This window comes from Crocodylus porosus, unplaced genomic scaffold (genome assembly GCF_001723895.1).
Source record: "Crocodylus porosus isolate Cpor-Errol unplaced genomic scaffold, CroPor_comp1, whole genome shotgun sequence".
Lineage (NCBI taxonomy): Eukaryota > Metazoa > Chordata > Crocodylia > Crocodylidae > Crocodylus > Crocodylus porosus.
Window position 1 is genome coordinate 9,163,800 of NW_017728929.1, and position 25,844 is coordinate 9,189,643.

At 46.7% G+C, this 25,844-nt stretch overlaps 2 protein-coding genes across 6 annotated transcripts in view; one reads left to right on the plus strand and one right to left on the minus strand.

Annotated features, from left to right (window-relative positions):
- The window catches only part of ATG4B (autophagy related 4B cysteine peptidase), a 28,340-nt gene extending 21,783 nt beyond the window's left edge, over positions 1-6,557 (minus strand). For 3 of the 4 annotated variants that reach the window (XM_019543004.1, XM_019543002.1, XM_019543006.1), the window contains exon 1: positions 5,954-5,996. In XM_019543004.1, the coding sequence (XP_019398549.1) occupies positions 5,954-5,981 (28 nt within the window). In that variant the 5' untranslated portion in view covers positions 5,982-5,996. Of the gene's footprint in view, positions 1-5,953; positions 5,997-6,449 lie in introns of those variants that run through there. The other variant, XM_019543005.1, reaches the window with a different exon arrangement.
- Positions 6,558-7,223: 666 nt separating this feature from the next.
- The window catches only part of THAP4 (THAP domain containing 4), a 37,152-nt gene continuing 18,531 nt past the window's right edge, over positions 7,224-25,844 (plus strand). Inside the window, exons 1-2 of one of the 2 annotated variants that reach the window (XM_019543007.1) lie at positions 7,224-7,332; positions 11,597-12,747. In XM_019543007.1, the coding sequence (XP_019398552.1) occupies positions 7,256-7,332; positions 11,597-12,747 (1,228 nt within the window). In that variant the 5' untranslated portion in view covers positions 7,224-7,255. Of the gene's footprint in view, positions 7,333-11,596; positions 12,748-18,187; positions 18,295-25,844 lie in introns of those variants that run through there. The other variant, XM_019543008.1, reaches the window with a different exon arrangement.

The window sequence follows — 25,844 nt, forward strand, 5'->3', positions numbered from 1 at the left end:
TGCCAAATGAGCCACATCTACACCAAGGCAACTCAGCTGCTGTGGTCAAAGCAGCAGCAGTCCCTGGCCGTGACCTTGGCTGGATCTAGGGAAAAGTAAGCAGACCCCTTTGCCAAGGCTCATCCATTCTGTGGCCCACACATTTGGGAGACTATTTCAGACAACTCGCCTTGTTCGGGATCAAGTAGACCATGCTTCCTTGCTACCATATGACTTTACTGTAAGAAGTATGATTATTCAGGTGGCAAAATATTAGAGAAGTAACATATTTTTAGCTCTTTGATACAATTTAGCAGTAGGGACAAGAATATGAGCCAGTACTAGGTACCAAACAGGTTTCCAACAACTGCCGTGGATACTCAGATGACACTTATGCAAATTAATTCAGTTTAGTTTCTTTCACATCCTGCTTCTTACTACAGCCACTTGATATTTCTGTAACCAGGAAAATATAGGTATCTGAAGTGCTGGTTTGGCCAGAGATGCTATTTTTGGCAGATTCCCCATTTTTCTATTCTGCATAGCCCTTCTACTGCTCCCTGAGCCATCAAAAAGGTCATCCTTTTGGATGAAGTCTTGCAACTTTACTCTCAACCTAAAGATGGATTCCTTATTCAGTTTTAGAAAATCTGGTGCAATCAAATGAGATAGATGGCCTCAACTGAAAAATCTCAGAGAAACTTTTCACACCTGCTCTAGTGGCCCCTGATGACCAAAAACAGCTTAATTCCAGCTTTCCAAACTTGTCAAAGTTTGAACCCCTAATGATGAAAATTATCTGAACTAGGTTCAAATAAGTCTGGCTTAAAGAAGGGGTCCACACCTGTACCATACATGACTCTCCACTTCCTGCTCCCACCCACGTCCTCCATTCAACACAGCTGAAATACACCTTCCCCTCCACCCCTGCTCCCAGGATCTCAAACATGCCATGAACTGAATGTACACTGGTTTTGAGATAGATAAGTTCAGTTTTGCCTACTGATGTTCTGCAAACAACCTGCAACTGGCCAGCCACAGCTCCCCGGCTCCCACCTCCCCACCAGTGCCTACTTGACTACTCAATCAATACATAATCCATTTAGTTCAAATTTCATGCAACTTCTTATTTCACAGGTACCATGCCTCACAACCTATGTGCTTGGGAAGAGGCAGCCTAAGGAGTAGGTCTACTAGAAAGAGCTGCTGGGCTCATTCCAATCCAATGACAGCTGCTATAGGAAGAGGCTAAGCTGGCTTGCTGAAATCCCTAGCTGTCTGCTTGACATGCTAGGTCAGGGGTGGGCAATTGTTTGGGCCCAGGGGCCACATAGGAAGTTTTGATGAGTTGTCACAAGCTGGGTCAGCACCCACCTCTCCACAACAACTCACCAAAACTCCCTATTTGGGACAAGGCCATAGGCAGGCAAGCAGCGTTTGGAAGTAGAATGGGTGGGCAAGGCTGGGATCATGGCATGGGGTTGCAGGGCAGTGACAACACAGGGCTGGGGCCTGGGACAGAGCCACGATCCACTGCCCGTATGCCCCGTGACAGGGATGGGTTGCGTGGGCAGGGACTTGCCTGCCACTCGGCCGCCTGCAGGTGCCTGATCATTGTGCCAGGCAGGCAGAGTGGGTGGAAGGCAGCTGGGAGCTGGAGTCAAGGTCTTGTGCAATGGGGCAGGAGCTGCCCAGCTGAAGCTTCCCCCCTGCGCAGAGCGACACAGCAAGGACAGCAGCAGAAGGAGCTGCTGCTGGAGGTGAGAGGCGCTGACCAGCCCCCAAGTGGCTGTAGCTGTACTGCAAACAGCCCTGTGGGAAGCTGTGCGTGCTGGCCAGGAACGGGGTTGGGGCCAGGGCCAAGGCAATTGGGCATGGGCAGAAGTACAGCACTGGCTACCCAGGGTGGGCCTTGGCCCCAGGTGGAGTGCCACAGGCCAGATCCAATTGATTGGCAGGTGCCCTCTACAAGCTGGACCCAATCAGTCGACAGGCCGGATCCAGCCCATGGGCCATATTCTGCACACCCATGGTTTTGTGCTCAGAAACTCCATAGCACACAACATTTAAATATGCTGGGCCAGATCCCACTTCACCCATTCAATGCCTAAGTGGATTTAGGCTCCTCAATGCAATCCTATTCCATCCTGCTCAAGCCCCATATTACATGAGGTGAGAGGTCATCCTGTTCTTTACCCTCACTGCTTTTTGTGACAGTCTTAGAGCCAGGAGGACAGCATGTTACAGGACAAGCCACACTAAGTTTTTCAGAGTGGCACAGGACCACACATAGGTGCCATTCTCAACTGGTCGTAACTCTGGGGTTTCCACCCATGTACTGAAATTCTCCAAACCTCACATATGTCCAACCAGGAAGGTTTTGGCAGCATGAGCAAAGCAGATCAGTTATTTCTGAGGGTGAGTGCACACATGTGCTGGCCCCATCATAAAAGTGATGCTGGCAATTGTTTCCTTGAAAGCCCTAGAGTCAAAACAGCTGGAAATAAAAAGCAGAAATTCAGCATGCAGAAACATAAGGGCCTGCGGTTTCTCAGCTACGTTTTGGCAGAGTTACGAGGCTTCCCTGAAGGCAATGTTTTGTACTATAAATCTGAAATATCTGTATGTAACAACGATTTTTGAGAAGGATAAGTAAGATGCACTGTACAACACACTCATAGAAAAACAATGAAAAAGCAGCCTACCTTCAGTCAGCACTAAACACACAGGGCTTCCCTAATATGCAGTTAAAACGACTGAGCATGCCCAGTACAAAGTCTTAGTCATAGAGAAGTTGGGCTGGTCATCTAGTTTAACACCCTGCCTAAGACAGGGTCCTCCCAATCCAAACCATCCTATACAAATCTATTGTCTAACCTATCAGCAAAACTACAGTTAACCCTGACACAACCATGAGCCGTAACATCCTAATCTTCCACAGGTAAAGCAGGGGACCCATAGCAGCTTGCATCCTGATGCTGCAAATGTTGTTAATAAAAAGCAGTCTTTGATCCTACAAAGTATACACCAAAAAGGGCAGGACTCCTTGGTCTTGCAGAGGCAGTTGCATTGAGTCTGGACCTTGCTTTAGGGAACTCACACTTTTGTACAGCACACCACAGCTCTACAGAGCAGTCTCTTGCCAAATAATCCCAGGTAAAGGAACTGCTTCGCTCTTCCAAAAAGATCCAGGCCACACCTTAAAATAAAGCTATACTGAGAATGTTAAAGCCCTCTCCAGTGATGAAATGCTAGCACTGGACTGAGCATGCCACCTGTAGCTCCTCCCCCCTGCCTGATTCAAGAGTTTGTCTAATTAAGTGATAACATAGTATTTCTTACATAATACAAGATACATCCTACAGGCTTGTGCAGTGCTCCATGAACAAGCCTTTGCTACAGTCAGTGAGCATTATATACAGAGGGGACCTCCACTGTCAGGTTAGTTAGTATTCACAGAGCAATACCTGGTGGCCTGACATATGGATTCAAGGTTGCATAAGAGCTGTAAGATACTGCATTAGTTGGAAAATAGCATGCAATTAATAAAAGATGATTTTAAAGCACACAGGAACAGAGATAAAGTTGTGTGTAAAAGCTTAACTCTTTTTTTCTATATTCTTCAACTGTTGGTCTTACAGTTGCATATGGTTGTTCATAGTTTTATCTGTGTGTCAGTGCATATTTATCATACATGCACACAAAGAGGCAGTCAATCACAGCACAGGAACCAGGTCCAGGAATTTCCCGCCTTGCTTATAGCAAACAGCCACTATTGCACTAAATGTAAGAACTTCCCCTCTTAAACCTGTCAGCTGGAGTCTTATCAGCCACCTTTAACTTTAGCTTTAGAAAGCAGAACAGCATGCTGCAGTACTTCCCCTCATGCTCCTGTCTACATGCATCCAGAAGTTAGAGATGAATCAAAGCAGGGGTGGAGACTGTTCCTGGTCATTAGAGCTATCTTATACTGTAGCAGTTTTCAGACTGTTGCTGAAACTATTGAAAAGCACTTCTCCCACTCAGGTTCATTTCGAACTACTCATGCCATTGGCCAACAAAAAATACCGAACAGGAGGGAAGGCATGACTAAATCAAGCAACAATCTCAGGGGAGGGGAAGAAGAAGACAACTACAGAGACCTGCGAGGGCAGGCTCCTGGACAGTAAATATGCAAAAAGAGAGAGAAATTAAACACATGACACCAATGAGGTAGTAACTGAAAAATGCTCAGTCAAAAATAACCAGTCAAAAAGCTTGGAACCTCTTCATTTTAAAGAGAGGGGGAACGCTTGTCATTCTGCAAAAGCAGTGAATAAAATTGAACCCTTGTCTTTTCTGGGACATAGAAACAGGCAGTCCCTGACTATCTAAAGATTTCAAAGGAACAGCCAGGAACTCAGATTAATCAGGAAAAAGAATGTGCCAGAGGGTAGCTCTGTTCGCTCCCAGGCCAGATCAGATCCCAGGTAAAACTAAAGGTTTCCTCCACAAGACTAACTGGCTCACAAAGCTGCTGGGTCCTTAAATTTTCAGACACTGCAAGACAAGAAAGCTGTAGGAGACCTAATCTTGTTTGGGATAAGGAAGGTTCAGCTGTCAGAGCTTCCACTATCCACCACATAAATAAATCTTGTAACAAATAAGGCAAATGCTCAACCACTAGTACCCTCGGTCTGCTATTCACTTCCCAGACATTATTCTTGTCCGCCTCAATGCAGCAAGCACTGTGCTGTGATGTGCAATAACATGCCAGTCAGGGAGTCCAGTTTGATAGCAACAGTTGCACAACTTTGAGAATGATACCTGCTCTGGAGGGGAAAATAAAAGCAGCAGTCCTTGGACCTAGGAGTTATGGGTCTAAAACGGAAAATAAGATATGCCAAGTATGCAGAAGAATGCTAATCAGTGCAGGATGGTGAGTCGCTCACTCAGTTCTGGGTCACTAACTTGCATCTGGTCAGCATCTGGTCGTGATCAAACAGCAGAGCCACCAGCACTTGCTTGGAAGTAACACTTCACATCAGGGCTGTGCCTCGCTACCAGGGCAGCATGGAGAAAGCTCATGCAACCACTGTTCACATCCACATCTAAAATAGTCCAGCCAGCACCTCAGCAGCATAAAACCAGCCTAACATTTGTCAAAACACACAACAGATTGAATGGAAATAAACAAAAGGATAGACTGCAAGGGCCGAACAAATGACTCCCTGAAGCAGTAAAGCAGCATTTTCCCATTAAGCCCATTATGAAGACAACTAGGGGAAAAACTTTCCTAGAGCCTATTAAAGCCAGGATACTCCACCATGCAGCATGCACCCAGCCAGACACACTGAGCTACAGGAGAAAGGACAGTGTCCTGTAAAACCGGAAAAAGCTTCTTGCTGGTCAAGTTATGGATGATGAGCAAGTCAATGCCAAATACTGAAACATCCCAGATAGGAGCAGGCCAGCAACCACTCACTCCGTGAACGCCTCAGCCTGTTCCAAAGTGTCCTGGGCAGTCTGGGAGCAGAAACCTTGGGCTGTTTCAATGCAACACACTTTGTTGGCTGAAGGAGAGAGGTGAGCATCAAGTCTGCAGTGAGCCTGGGATTGTGTCCCCAGCATCCCCTGAGAACTCAGGGTGCAAAAACGCTGTGCTCTCTCTCCTCTTTCTTCCTTCCTCCCTCCCCAAGCACAGGTTTTCCTCAGGACTTTTCAAGAGAAGACGCATGTTCTTTCCAAGGAAGTACATGCATGGTGTAGGGGGAGACCATGGGTCTTCACACAGACACCTTCCCTCCACCTTTGGGCAGAGATCAGTACAATTTCCACACCTGCATTGACCTGAACTGACAGCCCACCAGGCCCACGCCTCACCTTCCCTTTGCCAGGGATGCCACCTCTCCACCTATTGGTGACTGGGCCTGCACCAACTCCAGCAGCCCCTCCCGAGACGGGGCAGAGTTAAGGCCGCAGCTCAGGATCTTACCCAGAATGACTCCACACCACGTCCCCATTCAGATGCATCGCGATTGGCTTTTGTTCCCCCAAGCCCACCCACGGCAGGATTTTGGGGCATGCCCTGGGCAGTCGTGCGTGGAGGGGCTGGGAGCGCCAGGAACCGTGCGCACAAGGAGGGGACGGGAAGCCCCCCACGCAGGGTGAAGAGCACAGCCCAGCTCCCCTCCCCCGTGGGACCCTCCGCATCAGAGCGCGACTGGCCAGGGCACAGCCGCCCGGCCCGGGACAGCAGCGAGAGCCAGGACTTCACCCCCCACCAAGCCGACACCCACTCCAGCCATGAGACCCCCCTCCCGGCCTCTACACCCCGGCCGTGAGACCCTCCCCCTCCCACCGGGCTCCTACACCCGCGCCAGCCACGGGACTCCTGCCCCTGCCCCTGCCCCTGCCCCTGCCCGCTGCGCTCGGGCCGCGTCCGGCCCGGCCCGGCCCGGCCCAGCCCAGCCCGGGGCCCCGGCTCTCACCCGCGTCCATGACGCCGCCGCCCGGGCCCGGGGGGGCTGCGGCTACGGCGCCTTCCACATCCACAAGCAGGGGCACAGCCTACCACGCTGAGGCCAGGGCCCCTGCGCCCGGCCAATCAGCGCCCGGCTCGCGACGCCGCTGCTCTGGGGTTGGCCGGCGAAAGCTCGCCAGGCTGGGCTGCGCTGCGCCGCTTCCTACTCCTTCTGGGGGTCGCCATGTTGTTGTACGGAACGGGAACCCGGACGGGAGGGAAGTCTGCAGGTCAACATCGGGGCCGAGGGCGGAACATGGACGCGGAGACTCTGCAGAACCTGCATCTTGGCCGTAGGCCGGCCCTCCAGCCCGGATGTGCCGGGAGTAGTTGAGGTATGTGGGCGCCACCATCATGTTGTACGAACAAGGCGGACCCTGCCCCCTCTTTCCAACATGGCGGCCTCCTTACAGCTCCTCCCAGCCCTCCCTCGGGGCTCTCACCCCACAAACAAAGCAGCTTCCCGGGGGCCTCCGGAGGCCACCGCCCCACAGAACTAGTGAGGCGCTTACTGGGGAGTCTGCGCCGCGCCCAGGCCCTAGACAGCCTCCCATACGGCTGCGCCCCGATCAAAATGGCGGCGGCCAGCGGCAGGCGCCATCTTGGTTGACGGCGCCGCCGTACAGAACCCCCTCCCCAGGGAAGGGGGCAGCTGAGGTGACCTGGCTCCGCCATCTTGCCGTACGGCGGCCGCGGCGGCTGCCTGCGCGGGGAGGGGCCGGGCTGGGGACTGGGACTGGGACAGGGACGGGCCCGGCTGCGGGCCGGCCGGAGATGGTCATCTGCTGCGCCGCCCTACACTGCTCCAACCGGCAGGGCAAGGCGCACCGCGGCGCCGTCTCCTTCCACAGGTAACCGCCAGGCCCCCGCCACCCCGGGACACGGGCGGGCCGACCCCCATCCCCCCCGGCGGAGAGACTGGCTGCAGCGCCCCGCCCCGCACGTGCACACGGGCTGCCACCCCCGGGCTCACGCGCGCACACACACACACACTCCAACAGCCGCACGCCTCCCTGCCCACCCCTCCACGCGCACTCCTGCCTTTCTCCCCCCTGCCCTAGACGTCCGCGTACACAGGCCGGCCTGCTCTGTGCCCACCTCGCCTCGCTCCACCCACAGCCCCCTCAAAGCCGTGGGAACTGGTGCACCAGGAAGCCCCCGGCACCGGAGGCAGGTGTGGAGCTGGCTGCAGGGAAGGCCGGGGTTGCATCACAGCCTGGATGTAAGATTGTTGCGGAAACCAGTGAGTAGTTTCCTAGGACATATCGACGGGTGGCCTGGGCAGGTCGTGCAGTGCTTGATTTCCCTACTGCGCATCGTAGGTGAGGCCTCCTGTGCAGCGCTGTGTCCAGCTCCAGGTTCTGAGAGGGATGGGGACGAGGTCGAGGGAGCCCGGAGGAGAGTGATGAGCTCATTAAGGGACTAGAAAACATGTCTGGGGAAAGGCTGGGAGGACTGGCTTATTTAGTCTGAAGAAGGGAAGACTGAGGGGGAGCTGGTAACGTCCTTTGAAAGCAAAGAGTTGTTAGAGGAGAATTGATTGTTATCCCCTTTTATCTGTCCAAGAAGTAATGGGCTGGCCAAGACGTAATGGGCTTAAATTGCAGCAAGGGAGATTTAGGTTAGATATTAAGAACTTTCTGGTGGCCTGTGGCTCAGCTCTGGAACAGTATCTGGAGTGCAGCTGTGTAACCTGGTGCTGGAGGCCTGTAAGTGCTAGTCAGGGAAGTATCTTTCTAAAGTGGTGTAGACGGAGATGATCCTGCTTTAAGCAGGGGGTTGGACTAGATGACTTTGCAGAATCCCTTTCAGCCCTGTTTTGCTGTGATTCTGTAGATGCAGACAATTGGATAGACAGACAGACAGACAGCTGTCCTCTGCTCCCCAAAGCCAAAAATCACACCCAGCTCCCGTGCCACAGATATGCATGCCTTCTCATCCCTCTGACTGGCAGATACATTCCTACTCTTGTCCTCCACTCTCTGTATGTTCCTCTCTTAACAGAGTCATTGCTTAGCCCTGCTGACTCATTCATTTCTTCCTCTCCACTCAGACACATTCACGCTCCCCTTTATCTAGTTTTTAGGCATGTATGTTTTCCTGTTATCCCTACTCGTCTCCAGCTGGTCAGGGTGCAAAGGGTACAACTGTTTAATCTTGCTGATCCCTTGCTCTAGACTTGTGTGGGGAACACGCACGTTTTTCCCGACACATGTTGTTTCCCCTACATATCCCTTACAAGCGGGTGTAACTGCTTTATCCTGCTGGACACTTGAGGTTGTTGATCTGGGTGATAGGATCCAATACACACATCTTAGTTTCCCAAATATCCACAGTTGTCTTCTCCATTTCTGACACACTTCCTTCAACCTGTGCCCGGGTAGATGAGAGACCTTGATTGCTATATCTTTAAGTTATTGGTGAGTGAGGTCTACACACTTCCCTCACCCTCTGTCCCTGAGCATGTTTGTTGTTGCTCTTCCCCTAATTACTCCTTTTTGGCCTTGCCTACACTACATAATTGTGTCATTTATCCTGTATTTTTTTCAGTTTCTTATAGCTGAGTTAGCTGACACAGCTGCTGACTGTGATGTTACAATCTGTGTATAGGCAAGGACCACTTGTGTTTAGCCTGCTGGCATCTTTAATCATGACTAGCTGACAGCATGCTCAGCATGACTTATCTATGCTGGCAACAAAGCCCCGGGTTAGCTAATTTAGCACTTACGATTTGAACCAACAACAATATTAGACAAGACCTAAAACGCATTGCCCTACGCAAAAGATCTCCCACGGGATGTAACTGTAATTTACCCATAGAAACTTTGCTATTGTTGTTGAAGCTCTTAGTTAAGATGCACCATATACTGACCAAAGAGTGTTTGTGCTGGTATAGTTTATAATGGCATAAAATAAAATAAGCCATGCCAGCTGCTGCAACTGCATCTACGTTAGAATTCTTGCCAATATAAAAGCACTGAAGAAGAAAACGAGCCCTATAACAAATGCTGCTGTACTAGCCAAAGTTTCTAGTGTAGATGTGGCTCTGATGAGTGGGGCTTGGATTATTCTCTCCTGCTGTTGATGAGGAACACAGATGTCTCTCCTCTCCTCACTCCTCAGATTCTCATTCTCACCTTTCAAGCTCTGGCCTGGTCAGTAATACTGTAACTTTGCCTAGTAATACCCTGATGTTGGTGATGAGGGGCAAACACACATTCTGTCAATTGCAAGTCTCAGCTAGTGGGTATGAGGGAGAGTCTGGGGAAGGGGGGTGCATGCATGTGTTCTTACTCCTTTTGAACAATGTAACGGATAGCTTGGTTTTACTGTATCCCTGAATGGGGTTGAGAGGGCAAACAGGAAAGAGTTAGGATGAGGTTTATTTTTTGGTGTACACACAAAAGTTGCCAGTGCTTCCTTTATTCTAACTTTGCAGGTTCTGATCTCATGAGACAGGTAAAGTTTCCTCCCTCACATTACATATGCATAGTTTTTCTTCTATGACAAATCCCTTTACAGCTGGTGGCACAGAGGAGAAGCTGTTAAGTACTGAATAATACTTGCTCTTTTTTTTCCCTACCAGAAACATCCACAACATGACAGTTGCTGCCTGGCTGCATTTAGGAACTGAATATGACTAAAGAGAAATGATATATAATGCTTGCCTTTAAATTAAGGACAGAAAATGTGTTCCCTGGTCACAAAACTAGCAATAAGCTTCACTTGTATTAAAAACTGCAACAGCATCTCTCATGTGCTGACCAAAAACCTACCCTGATTCTGTTGAATGCACCTGTTAAAAATTGTATGGTATGCTGTCGGCCTTTCCTTATACTGAACTTCATAATGATTGGCAAAAGGCAGGGTGGATTTGCACCTTCAGTTCCATAAATCCAAGATGTATAGCGTGAGCTTTCATGAGCTCAAGCTCATTTTATCAGGTGCTGCTCTGACGAAGTGTTTGAAGAAGTGAGCTCTAGCTAATGAAAGTTCATGGAATACATCTAGGATTTAGTTAGCCTATAAAGTGAAAATCTACCCTGCCTTCTGCCTGACTTCAGAATAATGGAGATAACTACCTCTTTTTATAAAGATTTTTATCCCTTCTTGTATGGATTTTGTGATTTGTTTTACAGTTTCAGGTTATTGTGAGGTTTGGTTTTTTTTTGTTTTTTAAGCTTCAGTGTGTGAGCCTGGTTGACAGTGGTAGATAATATGTTCATTTTGGAGATGCTCTTAAATTAGCAGGTAGTATGGTCCCAAGCCTTTATCAGGCACACTCCTGTATCTACATGCATCTCATGGACACCTGTGAGAGTACAGGGATCCATCTGCAGGTATCCAGTTGCAGGAAAGGAACCTTAGTTCAAAATTATTGCAAAATAATTCCAAATTAAGATGACCTCTGAGTCCACATAGTAGGTCTTGTCTGCCTAGTTCAATATTTAATTTCTCCTCTCCTAGAATACTTTCTGACTGGGATATGAAAAGTTACTGAGATCTTCTATGAAAACAGTTAAGGCCCTGGTTATATTTTTGTTGTTTCTGGAGAAGACCCACTGCCAGTCTAAAATGAGCATTTGTGACAATGCTAAGAAAAACAGTGTGTGGAAACCCTGCACTTTCTTGGTATTGAGACCTGAATTCAGGATATTTTATATCTTGTTTAACATCCTTTCATTGCACAGAATAAATGTCAATTAGCTCTTGAAGGGTGCAGTTGGGTTATTATTGTTCTGATTAAGGCTAATGGTTAAAAGAGCTGAGCAGGGCAGAAGACTTTAGACTTCACAGTATCTCATCCTGCCTAACCTACAAGTAACATCATGTATTTTGGCTGGCGTGACCAAACAATAGAGTGGTCTTTTGCTTGCTAACTGGTTTTAATTGACAGGCAAGCACAAAGCTAACTGGTTCTGCCCTCCCTGCGGACTTTCATTGCTAGCAGAGGGAAATGCATAGTGAAAGTTTCAGGGCAAAGTAATCAGTCATCACCAACTAGGCATAACCAATACATTCCTGCTTTCTAGAGACGTTTATTTTCCTGAACTTGGGGCCTACTGACCATTTTCCTCCTTTGATTTCAGAAATATGTGATTTACTGTTTTGCAGGTTCCCCCTGAAAGACTCAAAACGCCTGCTCCAGTGGTTAAAAGCAGTTCAGAGGGACAACTGGACTCCTACCAAGTACTCTTTTCTCTGCAGTGAGCACTTCACCAAAGATAGTTTTTCCAAACGGCTGGAGGATCAGCACAGGTTACTCAAGCCTACAGCTGTGCCAACCATCTTTCAGCTCACTGAGAAGAAAGGTGACAACCAGGACTATGTCAAATGTAGAAGAAAAATAGCAATCCAGGTACCACTGAGCGATGGAGAACAAACAAGGCAAGGAGGCTGTGAGGTAGTACAAAGAACCTTATCTACCAACCAAGACTTTATGATAATGCAAGAGATGGAGCAAGTGACTCTGCAAGCTGAAATTGGGTCAGTGCCTGAGCAGGAAGAGAATATTCAGGGCCAGTTGGAAGGGCCTCTGAGAAGGATGTTAGCTGACAACTTGGTTTCAAAGACAGGAACTCAGAAAAAGTCAGAAAGACTTCCTGAAGAGGAGTGTCCTGAAGCCACCATCCATACCGGCAGCTGGATAACAGATAGAAGCGGTATATCAGTTGATGACTTCACACCTCCAGTATCTGGGGCTTGCAAATTTATTGGCTCCCTCCACTCTTACAGCTTTTCCTCTAAGCACACCAGGGAGAGGCCATCATTCCCAAGGGAGCAACTTGAGAGGAAAAGGCCAAAGCGAGATGTGGAGCCAAGCTGCAGTAGTAATATCATGGGGCATGATAAGAACTTGGCAGAAAGTTCCCCTAATTCATCACTTACAGTGACCCCTCAGAAGCCATCCCAAAGTCTGTCAGCATCCCCTGCAGACCTTACCCCACAGCCGGCAACAGAGGCTGTGGTAGGTCAGAAAGGAGACACAGATGCCAACCCCATGTCAATCAATGAGGTCATTATGTCTGCCTCAGGAGCATGCAAGCTCATAGACTCCCTCCATTCATACTGTTTCTCCTCTAGGCAAAGTAAAAGTCAAGTGTGCTGCCTGCGTGAGCAGGTAGAGAAGAAAAATGGAGAACTGAAGCTGCTGAGGCAGAGAATCAGCCGCTCTGACAGTCAGGTCAGAAAGCTGAAAGAGAAGCTTGATGAACTGAAGAGGATCAGTTTCCCATACTTGAATAGTCTCCTCTCCCAGAACTGTGGTTAGTACTTTCTATGCCTTTAAGTTCAGGGCAGAACCCCTCCTTCCTGCTTAAAAAAAAAAAAAAAGGAGGTGAGTTAGTGAAAGTGTGCCTGTTTAGAAGAGTTTCAGTGCAATCCTTTTCATTGAGCTGGTGTTTTTTCTCATTTTCAGTAGCAAGTGCTCAGATCACTCAATGCTTTTTCCTCCCCAGATGTTTTTAATTGACTCAGTTTCAGTTTGAACCTGATGATAAAGGCTGTAGACAAATATTTGTGACAGAAAAGTAAAGGATATTGGGTGTGCTGTCAGATTCTGGGTGTGTTGTAGCAGCCATTTTTCTTAGGGGTTCAGCTGGTATCGACTGGTACTGGGTGAAGTGGGAGGCAGTAAATCAAGTTGAGCCCTTCCAGCGTCACTCGTTATTTGAAAATGTGTTCCAAAAATATACATCATTTGAGAATTTGTAAGTGAGCAGTCACTGATTGTGTGTGTTTTGGGAGCTTTTCCCCAAACACACATGCACCTCTTTACATCCTGATGTGAGGAATAGTTTAGTTCTTGTCCTTTATACTCTGCATTGCATTCAGTCCTTAGAGCTGTGGTTGTCAATCTTTTTAGATTTAGGGCACCCCTCCATAACTTCTGAATTTAGCAGTGCCTTGGTAGAGAACTACTGCACTAGGTCTTATCACTAGTCAAGGGGCTGGCTGAACATGCCTTCTGCATCATAGTACTGGAGTGGGTAACTAATGATTCTGACATTCTAGAAAACCCTGAGGGAAACTATTGCATAGTGTGTAATATGTACATGAGATGGGAGTAGGGCACTATAAGACACAATGCTTCATTGCCTAAAGCTGGAGGTTCCTAGCTAGAGGATCTTGCCCCTCTGCTCAGGGTCAGACCAATTGCCATATTTGGGGTCCAGAAGGAATTTTACCCCGTGGTCAGATTGGTATGGACTGTGAGGAATTTTTGCCTTTCTCTGTAGCAGGGGTGTGGCCTTCTAGATATCAGGAGGCGCTACTTCACGGTCAGCTAGGATCTGGAACCAACTTCCAAGAGAAGTGGTGCAGGCTTCTACCCTGGGGGTTTTTAAGAGGTTAGATGAACACCTTGCTGGGATCGTTTGACCCCAGTACTCTTTCCTGCCATGGCAGGGGATCGGACTAGATGATCTGCTCGGATCCCTTCCGACCCTAGAGACTATGAAACTAGTTATTCTAGAACTGCTTATTGTAAGGTTTCTGATACCTGGTACTAGCTGCTGTCAAATTAGGACATTAGTAAAGACGGATTGTTGTGTTGATCCATTGTGGCTGTCACTGTCCATGCTGTCAGCTAAGAGGAAGTGTTATCTGCGCCAAGTCTATTTAGGATTGTTGCCTAATCTTATTTCTCCATCAGATGTTTGTAATTTGTATCAGTCTTTCCTATGGAAAAACCCACATTTTAATTCAGGTAGGAGAATTTCTTTTTGTCCTTACAGAATAATTATATAGAAGAAGAAATTGTTTGCTATATTTTGTAACTTCATCTAAGACTTGTGTGTGGTTTAAATTAGCAGAGCTTAAATACCTGTTACTTATCACTAAAACGGTGCCCACAACATGTAGCCATATTACTGGTACATTTTGATTTGTATTTTTATGATATTTGGGTATCAACATAAAGGAAATACATATAGATGCACTGTTGCATTGGTCTGATGTCGGATCAGCAGCAATATAAAGAAAATTATGTGCATCAGAAATTGGCCGGATGCAACCAATAATTTGTCCAATAAATGCCCATGCATGTGCACAGCCTCAACGCAGCACATAGGCAGTGAGGAGCAGAGCTGAGAGCATGGAATGCTGCCTGCAGCTGGTAAGTCTGGTGTGGTAGAAGGAGTATGGAGGGGCAGATCAAGACCCCCATGGTGAGGGAGGGTGTGGAGTTGGGGTTTGAGCTGGGGTGGGTGCAGGACAGAGGTATGGCTTGTCGGGGTGGGCACAGGAAAGGGGGTGGCTCCCACTGCTGTGCACAGCTTGTCTGGGAGGTGGGTGTGTCCCTGGATCTGGTGGCTGGAAAGAGACTGGCCCCAGCTCACCTTGCCCCACCCTGTCCCCCCGTGCCCTCTCAGACAAGTGGCAAGTGCAGCAGCAGGAGCCTCCAGATTAGCCATACACAGCAGCGGGAGCCACCCCCTCACCCAACAAGCCATGCCTCTGTTTCGTGCCCACCCTGGTCCAAGCCCACAGCTGCAGCCTGCACAGCGCAGATTCAGGGGGCATACCCTCCACCCCCTTGACAAGCCACTTGTGGCTGTGTCCCTGTCCCACACCCCTCCCTGCTCCAGCTGGTCAGCCCCTGCCCAGCCCCATTTCCTCCCTCACAGCAGGCCCCCCCACCTTCCCTCCCCTTCCACTACACCAGACTTACCAGCTGTATGGAGCTCTTCAAGCTGAAGAGCTGTGTATCGGAAACCGGATTCATATCAGCCGATATGCCTCCTTAAAAATCAGCCATCAGTATCAGGCCCCAAAAATCCCTTTCTGTGCACCCCTAATGTAAATTGTTAGATGAATTTTTTTTTAGAGTTACAGAATTTCTTTGTATGTTCTTATGACTACATTTGTTGGAACTCCTGCATATGAGCTGCTACTTTTAAAATTGGGGCATTGAAAAATGTTTTAACCTAGCTTAGTAAGCACCACAATGGATTGCTTTTGTGATACTTTTGCTATACGGTATATTGGAAGAAAAGTCTAATCTTATTTTTTATAAGAGTTTTAATTTGACACAATGATATAGTGGTGGGGTTGTTTTGACAGATAGTATGTAGATAATATGTAGAGTACTATGTTTGTTATTTGTATTGAATCAGTTATAAAGTCTTGAGTTAGTCTTTAAAAGGGCTTATTTTGATGCCAGTATTCTGTCAGCATGTATCACTTCTGCTTCTTCCTGGTAGTTTCTAAAAAAACTGAATAAAAACTGCAATCAGCTGTGCAGTTGGATAGTTTCTATTTTGTGTGTGTACAATAGATTAGACTGTTCTAGGAAGCTAAATTGAGAGCACTCCCTATCTTTTAAGAATATTGTAAAGGTGAGTCCCATAATTTATAACTTGAATAATGTTGTCTCCCAGCATATAGGTAGGCAGAACTCCATGTTTCTGTACTGAGTGAATAAAACACCCCTCATTTTTTCATTAAAAAGTATAAATATCTGAAGCCAGTGCTAGATGCTTACTTGTATAAAAAGCCACAGTGACAATTTTGCAAACAAGCAATTAAATGTTGCAGATTTTCTCAAAACTCATTAAGATTGGAAAGGTACCCATTTTATTAGTTTACCTTTGGCTTTAATGGCGTATATTTGTTGTAAATATGTACATCCCCGTTTGTGAACCTGCTGCTTATTAGGGTCTATATAAGGTGTCTAAACAAACTGATTTTGCAGATTGATTACATTATTAGTTTTATGTCTTGGTTCCAGCAAAACTCTGCTGGTTGTCCTCTCCTTTTCCCAGCTGCCTGGCATACTTCCATCTCAGTAAAACCACTGGCAGTGAGGTGAATGCTAGGCCTGTCCCAGCATAGAACTTCCCTATTGCTCAGAGGTAGTCCCATGTGTCCTGAAGCCTGTGGTTTTCTCTGAGCTCAGAGCATACTGACCCATATGAGTGTGAGACCCAAAGTGTTCAAGTCCTCCTCATGTGTAAGAATATGTAATAAATCAGTGGGTAGATGGCAGGATCTTTGTAGGCCCAACAACTATCTTCTAAGGAAGAGAAATGCTATTAGGAGAAATGAAAGATATGAGAGAAGAAATTTTGGGAGAAGATTTGAGGCCTGGGGGCAGCACATCGTGTCATATCCTCTTGTCCTACTTGAAGGCGTCTCTCAGTTGTGAAATACTAACACATCTTGTTCCCTTTGACTATATTTAGAAAGAGTTCTAATTGTAGGATTAGGTGACCCTAACTCTGTGTCAGCTCTGTTACTCTCCTAAAGGTCTCTGTGTAACCTGCTTGTATTCCATAAGTAGTAATGACTCTCTTCCCTTCTGAATGTTCTTAGGTTATCTGTTCAACTGCACTTCTCTTACTTTGAAACTACTTCTGATCTTTTTTTTTTTTGCTCCTAGTTTCCAGCCCTCCTCTGTGCCTTTAAGTCAGTGTTTTTATTTACAGGTTAAACACCAGCTGTTTTTTTATCTGGAATTTAGCTTAGGCTAGACCTGCTTCTTTCCCAGAGGCACAGAAGGACACTTTGTGAAAAAAACTTGTATAACTTCTTCTCTCCCAACTACACAGTTAGTCTAATAAAAGATATTGCCAAAAAACTCTTTCCTCTTGCTTTTATGAAGAGGCTGCTTTGAACTAAACTATAGGAGTATAGCTTGTAGCCGTGTTGGTCTAAGGATGTAGGCAGACAAGGTTCTTTGGGTGAATCTGATATCTTTTATTAGACCAACTTAAATAGTTGGGGGGAAAAATTTTAAGCAAGGTTTCAGGTTCAAAAACCCTTAGTCAGGCTGAGGAAGTTTCAGCAGCTGGTGTGTGCTCTTCCTGGATGGAATGAGTAGTATATAAGCCAGAGGCTGGGCTGGCATGCATGCAAGACAGGCAGTCAGTGAAGATGTAGATTGAGGAGTCAATGGGTGAGAGACAGGCTGGGTGGCGGGGAGAGAAGGGGGATGAATAGTGGAGAGGTACCTGGGGAGCTGGATGTCAGGCAGGTTATAATGTGTCATAAATCCAATGTCTGTATTTAGTCCATGATTTTTAGTGTCCAGGAGGTTGATGAAGTGGAATTCATAGGCTCATCTCTGGGAAATGTTTTGCAAATTTCCTTTGAGGATCAGAACTGAGAGATTGGAGAGAGAGTGGTTTTCTTGTGAGAAATGTGTCCCCACAGGTAATTGGGTATTCCTGTCTTTGATAGATTTCCGGTGTGCATTCATTCTGTGCGCAGTTGTTGTTTGGTCTCTCCTACGTATTTTCTATCAGGGCATTTGGTGCATTGGATGAGATGTATTACATTTCTGGAGGTGCAGCTGTAAGGTCCAGGAATGCTGATGGGTCTGTTGTGGGGTGTTGTAATTGTGGGGGCGGTGGAGATGTGTTGGCAGGTTTTGCATTTCTTGTCATGGCATGGTGTGGATCCATTTGGTGTGTTCTGGTGATGAGGTTGGCAAGGTTTGGTGCTTGTTTGAAGGCTAAGATGGGTGGCTATGGGAAGATCTCTTTAAGAAACTCCTTGGCCTGAAACGTCCTCAGCCTGATGAAGGGTTTTGAACCTGAAAGCTTGCTTAAAATTTTTTTTCCAATTATTTAAGTTGGTCTAATACAAAATATCAGATTCACCCAAAGAACCCTGTCTGCTTGAATTAAACTACAACTCCCAGCAGACATTGGGATAACTTTCTCACCTTAACCATGAGATCATTTCCTATGTAACCATCTTATCAACCAAGTGCAAAAACAATTTCCTGGGACCAAGGAAGGTTAGAGACCTAGGGCAAACAGTCTAAAAAAAAATCCAGCAGAATATGGCCAGCAGTGCAGCAAACACAGGTATGGTTAAATGCAGTTAAATCTCTTATTTATTAAGTAAAGACTTAGTGATCTACTGTTTAGGAGTTTAGTTTTCACTAGAACCCCTTCTGAATTACGTGTCGGATTTTGTGAAGGCTGTCATATCTAAAAGGAACTGCAAGGTTTGAAAAACTGATAGCATCTGAAGCTATCTGAATCATTTAAAGAAGCAATATCAAATTTATTAACTTCTCCCCCTCAAATCTCAAATGAGGTTTGTTTTAGTCAGCCTCAGAATCCTTATAAAATGTATTTATGTTCATAATTCTTCTTACATTTGAGTGAAAAAGAATGGGTGAATTGGAGGACTTGGAAGGCTGATTGTAGGTTATAAATATGAGGCTTTTATTTATGTACACCACCTTATGCGACACCTCTTTGATACTCTGTGGGAAGTAAACCAGTGTCCTCAATCCCAATCCAAAACACCTCTGTTTGCATACAAAACAATAGGCTTCCTTATGGGTGGTGACAAAAAACCAAGGATTGCATGAGAAAAGAGTCTGAATATAGTTTCCTATTGCACTCCCTACTGTCATAACTATGCGGGCAAAAGCTGTAGTGTAAATGCAGTTTTGTGAGACTACCACCTTGGGCTTAGTTCAGGTCATTAAGAGAGGCCGTATAAGTATAGCTGTGCCAGTGATTTTTTTCACCCTGGGGTACCTTGAGATTCTTTCAAGGTAGTCATGGGGCACCAGGCAATGTCAGCACTGTTAGGTGTGCAAGCATGATTCACGGGGTAAAGCCAGAGATTTCAAAGAGGAATCCATAGTATTCAAAACATTCTGACCTATTGTCTTTCTGAGTTCTTTTCAACACCAGAATCACTTATTTTTGCTGTAGTGAAAAAATAAATGAAAACTAAGAGCTGACATTTTTTGAGGGGTGCCTTGAGTATAAGAGGTTGAGAACCTTTGAGCCACACCAACAGAAAAACTCCATCTGTCTGTATACAGTATGCCGTATTTCCAGTAAGGAGCTTTGCTGACAATTATGTGAGCACAGCAATAGCAGCTCCATTTTTCCTGTGGGTGTTTCTGTGCAGTTGCTGTTTCAGACCCCAGGTGTGACGTTTTCTGACAAAGCAATCAGCAGAGTCTTATCCAGGAGAATGCCAGAGCTGTTGTTTGAATGCTTAGATATCCATTTATTTTCAGTGGGTTATAATCTCCAGCCTGATGGCTGTATAAGCAAAGCTGCTGAAATTGTCTTCTCTTTGTCGGTCTAGGAAACAATCTTAAATATGGACACACAAGCAGGTTGTGAATGCATAAAGCATCATCTACTTCGCAGTAACTGCCCATGTGCAGGCTTTAACCTGTGGTAAGTGGAAGCTGCCAATCTGTTAATGATTTTTTGCATTCACTCCAGGGTAAGAGCGTGCACACAGGCAGTCACTGCAGAGGATCCAAGGTGCTACACATTCCTCAGCTACTTTACTTCCCGGTAACTTGCTTATGCATAGAAAATCAGGCATTAAATCACATTTTTGGATTCAGAATTCTTGTGGCTGTATTTTTGTCATGCCATTTTAAAATTTAAATTCCAAAAATTCAGATGTCATGTCTTCCTGCAGCAGAATTAAGTTATAAAGTCTTTGAACCAGGGGTTGTATCTGCCTTGGGTTTAGAAACACATAGTACAATCAAAACTAGTGTAAAATGGAAACTTTGATCCTACTGTGATACAAATGATAATAGTAATAATAATAAACATTGTATTTGTTAGGATAACATCCAATATCCCAGTCAGGACAGGGACCCCACTGTACTAGGTGCTATGAAGACACACAAAGTAATATTCCAGCCTTGAGAAGTTTCCAGTCTGAGATAAAAATGGAATGGCAAGTATAAGTTGGGAGGATGGCCCTATCTTTAGGGCACTAGCTTGGTCTGTTGCAGTCCCTCCTCTACCACAAACTTTCAGCAGCACCTTGGACCAGTTGGTTCTCTCTGTACACTGAAGATAGTGTTCCTTATTGCACAGATGGGTTTTGAAGAAAAATATAATCAGGATGTGAGGATGTTAAATGTTGTACTGACAGAGACCATACAAGTGTTTAAAGCAGGGGTGGGCAAAATATGGCCTGTGGACTGGATGGCCTTTGTCCAGCCCACAGTGGGTACCTGGGTCCCACCTGGCCCAGGCATCCTGCTGCCCCCTGGCCACGCAGTGGGGCCGGGGTGGCTCCACAGCTGGACTGCCTTTCTAGGCAGCCCAGGTGGCAGCTGCTCGTTCCAGCTGCTGCTGCTGCCACTGGACCCAGCTCTGTGTTACTGGTGGGGACCTGCACTGTATAGCCCTGACCCCATATGCCCCTCACCTGCTCCGGGCTTGCCCGCCCAGGCACAGCAGCAGCAGCCTTTCCCCCTTGCTGCTGTCAGCTGTTCCTACTGCATCTGCCCAGAGCCTGCTGCGCCAGGCTGCTCTGCACTGCCACTACAGTGATGACAGTGTAGATGCAGGTCAGCCAGGTGCAGGCTCCAGGCGGCTGCAACAGGAACAACTGGCAGCGGTGAAGGGGAGGGGCTGCTTTTTTCCCATGCTGAGCCACAGCGTCTGTCCCACACTGCTGCTGCTGACCCTTGGTGGGTGAGCCCGGAGCAGGGTCCGGCCACCAGTGCCACAGGGCTGGGGCCAGTGGCAGCAGCAGCCAGGATAAGCTGCTGCTGCCTGGGCACACCCCACCAAACCCTCCCCCACAAACCACCCCCCCCTTCTCCCTCCCTCCACACACACATACCTGTGCACCTCTGAGGGAAGCCCTGCACACTGCTGTGCACACACATCCCACCTCACACACCCCATACCCACCCACACACATCCCCACAAGCCCCCCATACCCACCTACCCATGGCCACATACATCCACACACACAATATGTACAAGAGTATAACTTCATTTTGAGCTGTTATGCAGTCATCTCTATACACCACCCAAACTCACACTAATTAGAACAAAAATATATTTTTTAATAAAATAAATTATTGTCAGTGTTTGATTTTTAGTATATAATTTGTTTTTTTTCCAGTTCCAAGATGGCAGACTCCCTTCCCAAAAGCAGTACTTTTGGGGGCAAGGTGAGGGACTTCTGGTGGCAAAGGTCAGGGGTTAGAGGGCAGGACTTCAGGTCCCAAGATGGTGATTAGAGGGGTGGAGCACCTGTCAAGTGACAGGGCTACCCATGCAACCCTTGACAGCACACCAAAACTTGTTAAGTGGCCCTCCAGCCAAAAAATTGCCCACCCCTGGTTTAAAGGGTTGTTTTTATAGGGAGATGACTACTGTGGAAAAGCTCCCCGCAATAGTGACTTTATACTGGAATCATTAATATGGTTCTGAAGCAGAGTAAAGACTTCAGAGTAAACCCATTTTATTGTGTTCTGTACTGGCTATTCCAGAATGAGTTTGTGATGTGAGAGCTCTCCCAGTACAGGCTACAAGGTGAATAAATAGAACAAGTGGGTGCAGCAAGCAATAGGTGGGAGGACAAAGGTAATGGTGGTAAGGAGGTGTTTACAGAAGGTGACTGTGTCACCAGTGGCAATTCTGGATCTGTGAAGTATTCACTGTCCTGATGAGTGACCCTGGGTAAGTCCCTTCTTGACTGTGCTTCCATTTCTCTGCCTTGAAATGGGGAGGGTGATGCTGAGCTCCTTGTTCAATCTGAGATCTGCTGATGGAACAAGCCAGGTATCATTATTTTTGGAAACTGCACATGCATAATTCAATATCAGCAATTTTCTTTGACTGGAGAATCTTGTCATTCTTCCCCTGTCTGAGCTAGCTAGTTTTTTTGTTTTTTTTTTTGCATCTTTCCTCAGAATAGCCAATTAATTGTAAGTGTTTCTGCAAAAAATCCCACCCCAAGAAATCACATCTTAAAGGCTTGTTGACGTGATAAAGACCCCCATTTTCCACGGGGAAAAGATAGGGGGAGAAAAGAGGCTGCTGCTTATTAATGAAGAAAAAGTAACTACAGCAAAACTCATGAATTATACAGCTAGAAAGCAATTACAAATGTTTACTATGAGGACCTGAAAGACAATCTGTATCTTCTAAAAAAGCAGATTTTTCTTAGGAGGTTGGGACTTTCCATGGTATTTGAATATTTTAAACAGTGTTTTCTCTGTGGTTTGTGTGGCTGGAGAGTTTCTGAGAGCAGGCTGCAGAGATCAGGGCTCACACTACTGCATGCTGTGGAACACACTGGGCCCTGGTAATGAGATCATCATTATTAAAATACAGTCCTAGGAGAGAGCACACACATGTTTAAAAACGATGGCGTTTGTTATGCAAAATAACATTAGAGAGACAGAAGGGGGAACGGCTTGTCAGAGAACAGTGGAAACCAGCCAGAATGATTTGGGCCATGTCCACACTAGGAAAGAATAGCAGCATACTGTAATGCACAAAGTACACTTAGTGTGGATACAGGTACCTCAGCAAAGCTGTGCTGTGTGCTAAGTATGCTGCATTTTGTGAACAAAACGAGCAATACTGGTAAGAGCGCATTTATAAGGTCTTGGAACCTGCCAACTCTGTTCAATTTTCAGAGCTTGCTAGGAAAGTCACAGGTTGCTTAGCTGAAGAGAAGACTGAGAAAGGCAGGTAGGCACCAGCAGGAGACTCTGAAACGGGGGACTGAAAGGAAGGAGCCTTTAGGAGCAGCGTCTTCAAGCAGGTAGAGGGACTACTATTGATAATTTCCCTGTTAAAGAATTAAGTTGCCCGGAGAGAATTTGTTGGCATGGCAGTGGGTCCTTTACAACCTGGGCTAATAGACAGTTTGCCTTGGACACAGGTAAGCAGCTGCTTATGATGTGGTTTGGTTGGTACAGCAGCATGGACCATCCAGGTTTTTGCCAGCACAGCTCTATTTTGGGACCACACCCCTTTGGGCACTTTTACATGTGGCACTTTAATTAGAGTGGCTGAGAGCATCTGTAATTAAAGCGCTGCCACGGCTTGTGTATCGGCGTCCCTGCACTTAACAATGGTGGTAGGGGCTTCTCAGACTAAAGCTCACTCAATGAGTTTTAGTTCAAATGCCCCCACCACTGTTTTTAAGCGTGGGGATGCTGATACATGAGACACAGAAGGCTGCTGGAGCATGGAAATTGCCATGCTCCAGCAGACTCAATTAATAGACTGCTTCAACACGCTGGAATTCCAGCACATCAGAGCAGCCTCCACGCTCACGTATAGGCATCCTTTATGTCTGTGATAGGCAAAGCTATGTTATGGCATCACTGCTGCCTGAGGGATCATGTAACTGTGTTACTTCCATATGAGGCAGGGACAGAGGCACTGAAACATCTCTGTTTGCAAAGCAAAGGCATCCAGCCAGTGCTTGACTCTGCATGGTGCAGGAGGGGATTTAGCGCCAAAGCCTGTCTGCGAATTAGAACAATCAGGAGACAGCTTAGCTGTTTGTGTGGGAGTGAGGTGCAGTCTGGTGACAGAGCAGGCATGGAAATCAGGAGAGCTTGGCATGGCATGTCAACCACTAGTGCTCTTGGGGCTTGTGTTCATGCTGTGGAGCTGGTGGGCACAGAGCAGGGCACCAGGTTTGTGGAGAGGACGTAGGCGAGTGGAAGGAAACTGGTGTGGAAGAAAATGAGACATGTAGTGGAAGAGCAGTGTGGACTAGGGCAGGAGTGGCTGAACATACATGGAGAGTGAATCCCACTGTCGGTTCAGGAGTGGGTGCTATGATGGAAACTTGGTGAGCAAAAGAATGGGCTTGCACTGTTGCAAGCCCCTCTGCTCAGTGAGGGAGGTTGAAGTGTGTTCTGGGTTCTTAGTTTGTCACAAAAAGGTAGCTCTGGTAGCATTTTCCACTAGGGGGCAGCAGCAGTCCAGGCTGCAGACTCAGGGCCACATTTCCAAAACAGCAGCAGGGCTTTTTCCTAAGCTTCTAAGGCAGTGGGCAGGGTGGGATGGGGTTGGGGCTGTAGTGCAACTGCCACTTCCAGCAACCAGAGTATGGGAACATAGTTGGCAGGAGAGCAGCACTTTCTGACTTGCTAATTTGCAGGCTGTCAGGGAAAAGGTGGGAGGAAAAAGTGTCCTTAGGCAGCTGTCCTGCAGCAACGTATCTTGGGGTTTGCCATAGTAACGATCACTATAGTACCTGACTGTGAAAATATGTAAGGCCCTTTTACAGCCTTGGTAAGTAATGTCGAGACCCTGCAAATGCTTTTCCTGGTGTAACACCAAAGCTAGTGCATAAATGTGTGAAATATTAAGTTGTGGCTCCCCAGCTTTTACCAAACCCCTTCTCCCCCCCACTTTGGACAGTTCTGTTACCTGGTCAGTGTGCAACCAGCCGTGCAAAATATTTGATATTGTTACAAGAAATCTTATCAATTTCATTGCAGGATTTGATGCCTTTATCCCTTTGTTCTGTCTAAAATGCACTTCAGGGGAACAGGATGTAATCAGCCTCATGTGAGCAGCCATTCTGGGGTTTTTAAACTTTCCATATTTGGGGAAAGAGAGACTCCATAAATGACAGAAATGATAATTCTGTTGAAGGAGGAACTTTTCATTCTCTTCTTTTTAACTTTCTGTCCGTCCAAACATGGGGCCTCCATCCTCTTCTGTGTTACACTCTTTTTAACCAGCAATTTGGGCCTGAGCCACAGTGAATCTCACACTGACCCAGCAAGTTTTCCTCCACGACATCACCTTTTTAGGTCATTTGTTCTCTAATAATTTAATCTCTGCCTCCCAGACAAGTCAAACCTGTGCTGCATTCCTGCTGGTTGCTATATAATAGCCCTAAGTATGTAAACTCCTCCCCACTGGCCTGAGAGTGTGAGTCCATGAGCTGGTGTTCAGGAGGGGAACAGAGTGATTCTTGGATCTTGATGTCCATCTTCACAATGCTTAATATTTCCAGCCTAGTCTTAGGGGCCACACCCATGTCTGTGTGTGCAGGGCTTCTCTGATGTAATGTGGGTGGTGTAAACCTTTCTTTATTTGCTTCAGAAGCATGGAAATGCTTTGCTGTTCAGATGGGTTCTCAATTGTCAGTCTGTCTCGATTTCCTTTGTTTTTTTCTAACGGCACACACCCTATTAAATCATGTTGCACAAAAAGTGCTGAAATGCTGCTTATCAAAATCATCCCTCTTCCAGTGACTCATGAAACAAAATACCTTTAGGAGACAGATTTCTTTTGATTCTATTAATGCAACAATGGGACAGCGCACCTTTCTGTTTCAGTTTTTCTTTAACCTTCAAGCATCAGAGTCTTTTGACTGGTTTATACCCAGCCAAAAGCCTAAACAGAGTAGCTTTCACAGAAGCCCTGCCTCCATTTCTAGCAATGGGAGAGCAGCTGACTCTTAAGTGTTCAGCGGAGAGGAGGGAAATGGCAACCTTATTGACCTCTTCCAACACCAGCTGCGGGCTCTGCTGGTATCTTGCTATTTTGTATCCGAGCATGGATGAAAGTCATTCTCTCTTTGGCTTGGAACACAGTAGTGTTTGCCAGATAGGCCTGTTTAGGGGTTTCTG